This window comes from Primulina tabacum, chromosome 1 (assembly GCF_025594145.1).
Source record: "Primulina tabacum isolate GXHZ01 chromosome 1, ASM2559414v2, whole genome shotgun sequence".
In the NCBI taxonomy this organism is placed as follows: Eukaryota; Viridiplantae; Streptophyta; class Magnoliopsida; order Lamiales; family Gesneriaceae; genus Primulina; species Primulina tabacum.
Genome location: NC_134550.1, coordinates 5,958,374 through 5,969,618, shown reverse-complemented (window position 1 = coordinate 5,969,618; position 11,245 = coordinate 5,958,374). Strand labels below are relative to the sequence as shown.

At 31.4% G+C, this 11,245-nt stretch overlaps 1 protein-coding gene across 2 annotated transcripts; it reads left to right on the top strand.

Moving 5' to 3' along the window:
• The first annotated feature begins 1,455 nt into the window (after positions 1 to 1,455).
• On the top strand, positions 1,456 to 6,441 carry LOC142537456 (dolichyl-diphosphooligosaccharide--protein glycosyltransferase subunit 1B). 2 transcript variants are annotated; one of them, XM_075642970.1, is made up of 9 exons: positions 1,456 to 1,593; positions 1,787 to 1,831; positions 2,437 to 3,068; positions 3,419 to 3,566; positions 3,869 to 4,048; positions 4,161 to 4,229; positions 4,846 to 4,935; positions 5,793 to 5,945; positions 6,185 to 6,441. In XM_075642970.1, exons 1-8 carry the CDS (start codon positions 1,489 to 1,491, stop codon positions 5,913 to 5,915), a joined length of 1,392 nt encoding a protein of 463 aa, XP_075499085.1. In that variant the 5' UTR covers positions 1,456 to 1,488; the 3' UTR covers positions 5,916 to 5,945; positions 6,185 to 6,441. The 2 variants fall into 2 exon arrangements, with proteins under 2 accessions (XP_075499085.1, XP_075499082.1); XM_075642967.1 differs by having other exon boundaries at positions 6,173 to 6,441.
• The last annotated feature ends 4,804 nt before the right edge of the window (positions 6,442 to 11,245 follow it).

The window sequence follows — 11,245 nt, the reverse complement described above, 5'->3', positions numbered from 1 at the left end:
TATTCTATAAAATCGGTCGAGCAGCTATCATAAAATATCATATAAAATTTTTTTTTTTCAAAAAAAAAGCTTTGTCAAAAAAAAAACTTAGTACAAACTAAAAGGGAATGACTAATAGTATATTTGAGATCAAGATCTCAAATTTATAATGAGATATTGAGTTCGAAACTTCATTGAAACCAACCCTTCCATAACCTCTCGTTTAGTAAAATAAAATTATGTAAAAGTTTAAACTTTTCACGCTTCACAATCTGCATCCGGTAGGTTTTGTTTTAATTTTTCCACAAATCATTGTGGTTCGATCGAGAGTTTCAAGTCGAGAACGTAAAATCTACCAACCAAGCAATAGAAACAACTTGATTCTTAGAAATACCAAACAAAAAAACAAAAACAAAAAACAAAATTAAAAAAAAAAAACCGACCAATTTCAAGTTTCAAAACAATATAATTTTTAAGAAAACTAATTAAAAAAAATTACAAAAAAATGTTTTCAATATTTGGGTTCTGAAAGCCTTATTATTACACTGGCAGCAGTTATATAACGTTGTTTTTTTAATATTCTTTATGACAATCATCTCCATTCATGTTGGCTCTAAAAGTTGTATAACTGCTACCAATGTAATTATAAGACTTTCAGTTTTGAAGATGTCATGTTTTTTACAACAGCAGTTGTTGACTGTGTCCAACATGGTATTCTTAGGTTGTCAAGAGAATGCAGCCAGACAGACGCATCGACCCAAATACAGAAAATCGACCATCTGATTCGTATTGCATAGGCTCATTTTAGGGGGAAAATATATTATTTTAAAATTTTAGAACAATTTTTTTCCCAGCCATTTCTAACCTAATTTCATGTTTACCAATAATCTTATTCTCCTAAAACAAAATCAATCATTTATTTGATTGATCCAAATAATTTCCCGAAATCTTTTGTTTGAATTTTATACATTCACCTCTCAAATAAAATTCATCGTCATCGAGCCGAATATATTTTCCTAAAGCTCTTATATCAAATCATCCAAAAATAGCAATGCATTTTAGTGTTTTGAATTTTGGTCTAAAATGGTAACATTTTAAAATGAAACAAAAAAATATTATAAAGAAAAATATATTGCTATTATTAATACACATTTTAAATTTGTTTTATTATTTTATAGGGCTTTTATTAACAACAATCTAGCTGAAGAAAATTATAAATAGACAAAATCTCAATATATGTACGTAATGTAATTATAAATTTTAATAAATATATTCGTAATTAAATTACATGTTTTGAAAAAAAATACTAAATTTTAACAATAAATTTGTTCTTTTAATAACATTATTTTAGAAAAATAACTAAAAATATTTAAAAATATAGATATACGACTAAAACTAAAAAAAATTTATTAAAATTGACATTTTACTTATAAAAATAATAATTGTTAAATATTTTAATATAAAAATGGACCTAATTAAATTGAAAATCTAGTCTTCTACTGTACAACCATGGCCGCTGCAATGTACGCTCTCTTAGTACTCTTTGCTACGTTGCTCGTCGGAGCGTCGTTGGCGGCGCCTCCGGATCTCCAGATCGTCCAAGCCGAACGCCAGGTATAATCTCGATTTGATATCTTGTGTTGATTTTTTTATCTTATTTTCCTCTGTTAATTATGCATTGATTGTATTGATAAGCTCTTCTGAGAAACAGATATATGTCGAATTTCGGGAGAATGATCTGTTTATTCCTCCATTTTTTTTATGTTTTTCTCATAATTTAAGTGACGAGATTCTGTATCTGTTGCAGATTGACTTGACTTCGCACATTGTTAGGGCTTATTTGACATTAAAGGTATTCATCGTCACTCGTCTATATTTTCATTTAATTTTGTTTGATAAATAGACTAACTTGTGAAGGGATTATCTCCAAACTTCATCTTTTATAGTCATTCCTCTTATTTTTCAGTTTCTATTGATATGCAAATCTTTTTGGTGAAAACTTATTTTGTTTTATAGTGATGCTACTTAATTTTGGTAAAGTGGTCAACGAAATGCAAAATGATAGTTTTTTTTACCTCTTTAAAATGGTTAGTATATGTGCGCGTTAATTGTGGTTCGGGTTTTGGGATTTAATTAGAGCTCTGCTCAAGTCTAGAATTGAGCTTTATCCTATTTTTATCTGGAAAATTCCAAATTGTTGGACCAAAAGATTTGAAGACGTAAATTTAATTTCTGAAATTAAAAATCATTGTCCAAACTTTATCCCATTAGTAACAGAACTCGAACAAGTAGTGACTTTTATCGACAGACAGCTATTGGAACAAAAAGAGAATCCTAGTTTATCAGTTCCTGAGAACTGTTTGGTGCTTCATATATTAGATATTAATCGTCTTGCTTTTTCCATGCCGAAGCTTAGATTTGTGGATTGTGCATCATACAATGATTCTCTTATTGTAGGTCGAGAATATTGGGGAAAATCCTGCTTCAGAAGTTCTTCTTTCGTTTCCACCCTCACAGTTTGATCATCTGGCATCTGTTAAAGCTGCCGTAGTTGTTGGCAAGAAGAGGAAGAAATCATATGTTTCTCTCGAAGTCAATCCAACTAGCCTCCCCAGTGGACCAAATGGAGCCAAATACTATGCTATATCATTGCTTAATTCACTGTTAAATGGTGAAGCCACCACTCTAGAAATATATTACATTTTGACACACTCTCTTGAGCCATTTCCATTAGAGATAAGCCAATCAGAGTCTCAACTAGTATATTACCACGACAGTGCAATTATACTATCGCCATATAATATCAAACAGCAAGCAACCTTGGTTAAGACACCAAGTAACAAGGTTGAATCATTCACTACAGTTGAACCCACTAACAAAGCTGGTACCGAACTGAAATATGGGCCATATGAGGACCGTGTTCCTTATTCATACTCCCCTGTAATAATTCATTTTGAAAATAATCATCCATTCGCTGTTGTGGAGGAGCTTGAGCGTGAGATTGAAATTTCTCATTGGGGGAGCATTCAGGTAACTGAGCATTACAGTTTAGCTCATGCTGGTGCTAGGCACAAAGGTGTTTTCTCGAGGTTAGTTCACCAGTACCTGAAATTTCCGATCTTTTAAATAGTTATATATATGCGCATTTGTTACTGCAGATACTTGTCTAAGTTAAATATGGTAGTCCACTAATATTGTCCACATATTTTCTAACTAACCAGCTACTGATCATTTGCGCATCAAGCTTTGCAATCTGGATTTTTACAGAGCATGTAAAAGAAAATTTTGGGATACTGAGAATACAAAAACTAACTTGTTCTTGCGTCTAATCATTTATTTCCCTTGTATAATTGATGTTTAGACACTTTAATGCTATCTAGTTTTCTGTACAAACTGAAATGGCTTGGTTTCTTCAATCTAACCAAACTTCTTGTGATAGGGTTGAGTATCAATCTAGACCCACTGTTAGTGGTGTCTCTTCATTCAAGCACCTTGTGGCTGAGTTACCTCCCCGAGTTCATTCTGTCTATTACAGAGATGAAATAGGGAACATATCTTCATCAAGATTACGCATGAATTCCAAAAAGGTAACATTCTATACTTGTGGTAAATGCATGTGCACCAACGAAGACTGGGAAAGATGATATATTTTTGGCTGCTGCTGAGGATATAACTTATATTTCATTACTCTCTTTTTCCTGTTAACTTGTGATCGCTTTACAATTGTATTTTTGGGTTCAAAGTATTTCAAATTCTTCCATGTCACCCATCAAATGATTGTATATAAGATCAATAACGTATCTGGAAACAATTTGAACATTGCACCTTAAAACAGAAATATAGAAAATAAAAACCTCAAAATTTTGAATTTGTATTCTTTTTTTTGCAGTCAGAGCTGTTAATAGAACCACGATATCCTTTATTTGGGGGCTGGAAGACAACTTTTATCATAGGCTATGGTGTGCCACTGCAAGACTTTCTTCTCGAGTCCACTGCTGGTGCACGTTACTTAAACTTCAGTTTTGGCTGTCCTCTTGCTAATACTGTAGTTGACAAGTTGACAATCAAAGTGAGAACTGATAACTCAACTATGGCAATATGGGTTACATAACCACTGTTGTTTCAAGATATTGCTGTTTTGTTTTTTTGGAAAATAAGTTGACTGTGTATTGTATTTGAAGGTTGTCCTTCCAGAGGGTTCAAAAGATCCTTCTGTCAATGTTCCTTTCACAGTTGAACAGAGCTCGGAGGTAATACTTGTTGTATTTTCTTTACCATCTTAGTGAACAAGCCCAATCAATATTCAGCCTAAAGGCTAAAACCATTAGAATCATAATTGAATAATTCTGCTATATTGAAATTTGGGACATCTAGTGAGAGAGTTTCTTTCTGTTTCATTATAAGTGCATCTTTCTTTTGTTCTTTTCTGAGCATAAGTGCATCTTTCTTTTTGTTCTTTTCTGAGCCGGAGGAGGTTTTTTACAGTTGGTCTTGAATATGAGATTTTGTCCCAAGTTTGAGACCTTGCCAGATGAGCAATGAGTCATCGGCATAAGTGTATCTTTCTTAATAAGAACTGTTTCTCATCTACAATTTTTTACATTATATATGTCGACGGCGCAGAAGTTTAATCCATGTCATTAGCCAAAGAATTTATGTGCTTCACTGTCGCTGTGAAACTCTGTTTGGAAACAACCTGCTACTCAATATGTTTATTGGGGAAAAGTGATCTAAATTTGAGTGTCTCTCCAATTATACAGCCTACATTATCTGAATTCCAAGCTTACCTTCGACTGCTACCACTATCTAGTTTGGAATTTTTGTCACACGGGTGTTGGTAGGTGTTTTACATTTTTATCCTTGCAGACCAAGTATTCATACCTTGATGTGATTGGACGGACAGTGGTGGTCCTGGAGAAGAAGAATGTCGTTCCTGAGCATAATATTCCTTTCCAGGTAAACCTGTCAATGTAGTAAACCTGATTTTTGGAAATTATGACTCTTTCCTAAATTACAATCCCTACTCAAGCTGGAATTATAAAACATTTGTCATGCTCGCTCGTCCTTATCTTCTGACTCATTCCCCTTCTATAATTAAGAAGAAAGGTGTTTCTATTAGAAATGCGGGATAAACATTTTCCATTATCCAATTGCCTGCGTGTTCAATAAAATCTAGTTGTGGTGAGTCCATAGAGTTTGAGAACTTTATCTAAAATGTACAGATACGAGTGTGTGTGGAGGAGCTATATAAGAATGGTTTCATTCATAAAGTGTGATACATCTAACTCAAAATGGAGTGCAGTAGTAGCACTGATATGTATATTTAGTTTTGAGATGCATGGAAAAGTCATTCTTGGTGGACTTTTCCCAACATTGATTTCAAAATTGCTAGAATTTACCAGTGTTTACTATTCTTTTCTACTTGATAACTCAAGGAGTGCAATAGTAGCACTGATATGTATAGATGCTTGTGGGTGGGTGGAGCCATATAAGAATGTTGGTACATCTAACTTAAAATGGAGTGCAATAGTGGCATTGATATGTATGTTTGGTTTTGAGATGTACGGAACAGTCATTCTTGGTGGACTTTTCCTAACATTGATTTCAAAATTGCTAGAATTTACCAGTGTTTACCATTCTTTTCTATTTGATGAATCTGAGGTTGGGAAGAAATTTGCTTTATTGTTTATGTTTTATCTAAGAGTTGAAAAATCTAGAACATTTGTTTTCTAGCTGGTACTTCTCTATGTTTCTATTTGCTTTTTAACACTTCTTTTCTTATCATTCATTTGCTGTCTCAATTGCTTGTGCAGGTGCATTACAAGTTCAACCCAGCATTTATGCTCGCAGAACCGCTGATGCTAGTTTCTGCATTTTTCCTTTTCTTCATCACTTGCATCGCGTACCTTCACGTAGATCTTTCCATTCGGAAATGAGGTTTCTAACAATTGAAGTAATCTAGTCAGGTACCTTTTCTGAGACATCTGAATTTATTTTTGTTAATGCTACGTATGCTGTTTTTTTTACTAAATCAATTAATCTGGATCGAGCTATGCATTGCTTGATGGATGGTCCGGTTAAAATGATAGACATTATCTACGCGAGAAACTTTCCTGCTGCACTAGTTCATGTTAAAAATATCTTGCAATATTGGTGCTAAACTTCCTGATTTCTGCCATTCTTTTGTGCCAAGTTTTGTTCTCAGGTTACCTGGAACGGCAGAACTTGACACCCGAGAAAATGTAGAAGACATCTTGAAGTTCAAAGATATAGGGCAACGAGTTCCTAGTGTGGTAACTAAAAAATTTACATCCTACTCAATATTTAAAGAAAGCAAACATTTTTACTCGGTCCTGTATCTTAGAAGATATATATAAACAGGATAACAATTTTTTATTCACAGTGGGATATGTTTTTGCTGTGCCAATACTGTTTATTAAAGAGTTGCTGTTTTCCCTTAAATTTCCTTATATGAGATCGTTTCGTCCTGCATGAATGCCTTGATCGTATATAGCTTTCCCAAGACACAAAGGTTGACGTGTAGGTTTACAGAAAAATCTGCATATACCTTCCTGTTAGACGTTCGATTTACGCCACACACGGAGCCTATTCGAATATAGTGATTACATCTACCTTCCCTCCGGGCCGTCTGCATATTCAAATTTCGAATTATCCCATTTCAACTCCAAAGCCGAAAGCTTAACGAGTTGTGATCTTCTGTTTGCATAATAATACATTGCTTCGCATCCGATCGTCTCGATTTCATTTCTTACAAGGAAAATGGATATTTTGATATTTCAAGTTTTACAATCCCGAGTTTGTATGTTGGTTGTGTGAAGAAACGCAATAATATACGTTCAAGAGCAGGAAGAAGAAGTGGGAATTATAACCATATGTTGCATGTTGAGTCACGTTCCATCCATTGCACTATTTCAGTGTTTTATGTACTCTACTAAATATTTATTTATAAATTTATTATTCCTCACCGTCTTAGTAATTTTTTTAAATAAATAATAAATTCAAAATGATTATTTATAAATTTATAAAATAATAATCAAATTACTTAGCTTATTATTGAATTAATTCATTAAAGGGCAATTTGGAGAAAAATACATCTGTTTATGATTTATTTAAGATTTAGTACCCAAGAGTTTTTTTTTGTATTTTAACACCTGACAAAAGATCAACTTAGTTTTTAATACATGTTTTATGCATTTTTACCTTTTTACCCTTTTAATTAATAAAAAAATGATATGAATACCTATTTCTATTAGTCATCTTCTCTTTCCACTCATCATTCCCAATGCATTTGGATGACATGTTCATTTCATTTAATTATTTTTTTTATTGTTAAAAAAACAAATTCGCAACTAAGCATTGAAATTTTTCAAGTATTTAGTTTTACTTGCGAAATACCTAATTTCAATTTTAAAATACTTTATTTGGTAAATGAGATACTCAAAATGAGTATTAAAATACTGGATATTCGAATATGCAACGTAAGTTCACCAAATGCTCGCATTCAATCCAATATGCATTTGGATGACATATTCATTTCATTTAATTATTTTTTTATTATTTTTTAAAAAAAATTCGCAACTAAGCGTTGAACATTTTGAAATACTTACTTTTATTTGCGAAATACCTAATTTCAATTTTAAATATTTGATTTGGTAATTGAGATAATCATAAAAATTAATAAAATACTGGATATTCTAGTAGGCAATGTAAGTTCACCAAGTGCTCGCATTTCTATCCAAGATGCATTTAGATGACATGTACATTTCATTTAAATATTTTTTATTTAAAAAAAAAACAAATTCGCAACTAAGCATTGAACTTTTTGAAGTACTTAGTTTTACTTGCGAAATACCTAATTTCAATTTTAAAATACTTGATTTGGTAAATGAAATACTCAGAATGAGTATTAAAATACTGGATATTAGAATATGCATCGTAAGTTCACCAAATGCTCACATTTCCATCCAAGATGCATTTGGATGACATGTTCACTTCATTTAATTATTTTTTTATTGTTTAAAAAAGCAAATTTGTAACTAATCATTGAACTTTTTTAAGTACTTAGTTTTACTTGTGAAATACCTAATTTCAATTTTAAAATACTTGATTTGGTAAATGAAATACTCAGAATGAATATTAAAATACTTGATATTAGAATATGCATCGTAAGTTCACCAAATGCTCACATTTCCATCCAAGATGCATTTGGATGACATGTTCATTTCATTTAATTATTTTTTTTATTGTTTAAAAAAACAAATTTGAAACTAATCATTGAACTTTTTCAAGTACTTAGTTTTACTTGCGAAATACCTAATTTCAATTTTAAAATATTTGATTGGTAAATGAGATACTCAGAATGGGTATTAAAATACTGGATATTCGAATATGTAACGTAAATTCACCAAGTGCTCACATTTCCATCCAAGATGCATTTGGATGAATTTCATTTAATTATTTTTTTTATTGTTAAAAAAACAAATTCGTAACTAAGCATTGAACTTTTTCAAATACTTAGTTTTACTTGTGAAATACTTAATTTCAATTTTAAAATACTCGATTTGGTAAATGAGATACTCAGAATGAGTATTAAAATACTGGATATTCGAATTTGCAACGTAAGTTCACCAAGTGCTCGCATTTCCATCCAAGATATATTTGGATGATATGTTCATTTCATTTAATTATTTTTTTATTGTTAAAAAAACAAATTCACAACTAAGCATTGAACTTTTTGAAGTACTTAGTTTTGCTTACGAAATAACTAATTTCAATTTTAAAATACTTGATTTGGTAAATGAGATACTCAGAATGAGTATTAAAATACTGGATATTCGAATATGCAATGTAAGTTCACAAAGTGCTCACATTTCCATCCAAGATACATTTGGATGACATGTTCATTTCATTTAATAGTTTTTTTAATTGTTAAAAAAAAACAAATTCGCAACTAAGTATTGAACTTTTTCAAGTACTTAGTTTTACTTGCGAAATATCTAATTTCAGTTTTAAAATATTTGATTTGGTAAATGAGATACTCATAATGAGTATTAAAATACTGGATATTCGAATATGTAACGTAAGTTCACCAAGTGCTCGCGTTTCCATCGAAGATGTATATGGATGATGTTGGGTGCAATAATTGTCCCTGCTTGGTAGAGCGATCGAACCGTGGTGCTTGAGCTGCTGTGCGGTTTAAAAGATTTGAGTTGCACCATTACCACTAGCTATAGCTTTTGGTAAAGCGGTAAGCACTCGGTCCTACAATTGGTATCAGAGCCAAGGTCACGGGTTCGATTTCCATTGATTGAAATGAGTGCAATTATTGGGAGGGAGATTGTTGGGTGCAATAATTGTCCCTGCTTGGTAGAGCGATCGAACCGTGGTGCTTGAGCTGCTGTGCGGTTTAAAAGATTTGAGTTGCACCATTACCACTAGCTATAGCTTTTGGTAAAGCAGTAAGCACTCGGTCCTACAGATGACATGTTCAAGGACATTTCAGTAGCCACGAAGCTTTGAAAGAGAAAAAAGACATAGAGCGAAGATTTGAAGATTTCCGGACAATGTTTTTCGAGAGAATAGCCCGTGATAGGAACGAGTAGCATAATCCGTGGATTTACAATTTACAGAGAAATATGAAGTCGGATACACGTCGATAGTCAATGTCCAGTAGGTCGAAAGCTATGGGATTTAATAAAACGACATGCAATTCACCATTGATAAATAATTAAATAGATTTAATTACTTCACTGAGTTGAATTAGTTTGGCATAGCTTGAGAGAGCATGTTCAGTTGGATATGAAATCTCGTCGAAAGTATAGATCATTGTCGAGCGAATTAAGTAGATTAGCGAGAGGTAGGTGAACCGAGATTCCCAACAAATTCATTTCTCATTGAACTTTAATCAATCATTCTAGCTTATTTATTTCATCATTTAATCCTTGAACCATTTCATTGAGTTTTTATTTAATAATCGTAGTAGTAAACAATCATCTGAAGCATCGCTGCTAAAAATTGAATAACTGAGAATAATAATTGAGAAATACAGTCCTTAGACAATGAAAGTTTTGCTCAATCACTAAGCATGGAACATTTTGACATCGTGCACTTGCGATTATTGAAAGTCCATGACTATAGTATTACTTGACATCGTGCACTTGCGATTATTTCGAGCTTGAATATTATTAATTTTTACTAAGAATTTTACAGTGAAAGTTTTGCTCGACCACTAAGCATGGATTACATATTCATCTTATTTAATATTTTTTTGGTAAAAAAATTCTCAAATAAGCATGAAAATTTTAAAGTACTTAATTTTACTTGAGAAGTGCCTAATTTAAGTTTGCAAATACTTGATTTCGTAAATGAGATACTCACAATATGCATTAAAATACTGGATATTCGAATATGTAATCTTTCCATGGAAAATTCATTAGTATACTTATTCATATCCTTTAAATAAATAAACATAGTTCATTATTCATCATGGACTAATTGAGAAATGCATTATGAACATAGTTCGTAAATGAGCTTGGAGTTTGCACTTTAAGCATATCTATCGATTCTTGGATCAATGATTTATAAAATACTCATAAATATTAATTGACAATACTTTTTGATATTCATTGAATGACTTATTTGACAATTATACTTATTTGACATAATACTTATTGGTAATTATTCATTATATTTATTAGTATTTTTTTCTTTAAATGAGATGAATATGTCATTTAAATGCATATTCCAAGAAAAGATAAACACTTGGTGAGCTTACGTTGCTTATTCGAATATCCAGTATTCTATTACATATTATGAATATCTCATGTACTAAATTAAATATTTGCAATATCAAATTAGGTACTTCTCAAATAAAAACAAATACTTTAAAATTTTTATACTTAGTTGGGAATTTGTTTTTTCTTTTATAGAAAAAATATTCAATGATATGAATATATCATCCAAATGCTTATTCCATTGAAATATCAATACTTGGTGAACTTACGTTGCCTATTCGAATATATAGTATTTTAATACATATTGTGAGTATCTCATTTACGAAATCAAGTATTTGTTAACTCAAATTAGATACTTCTCAAGTAAAACTAAGTACTTTAAAATTTTCATGCTTAGTCGAGAATTTGTTTTTTTAATTATTAAATGAGATGAATATGTCATCCAAATATATCTTCCATAAAAATACCAACACTTGATGAATTTACGTTGCTTATTCGAATATCCAATATTT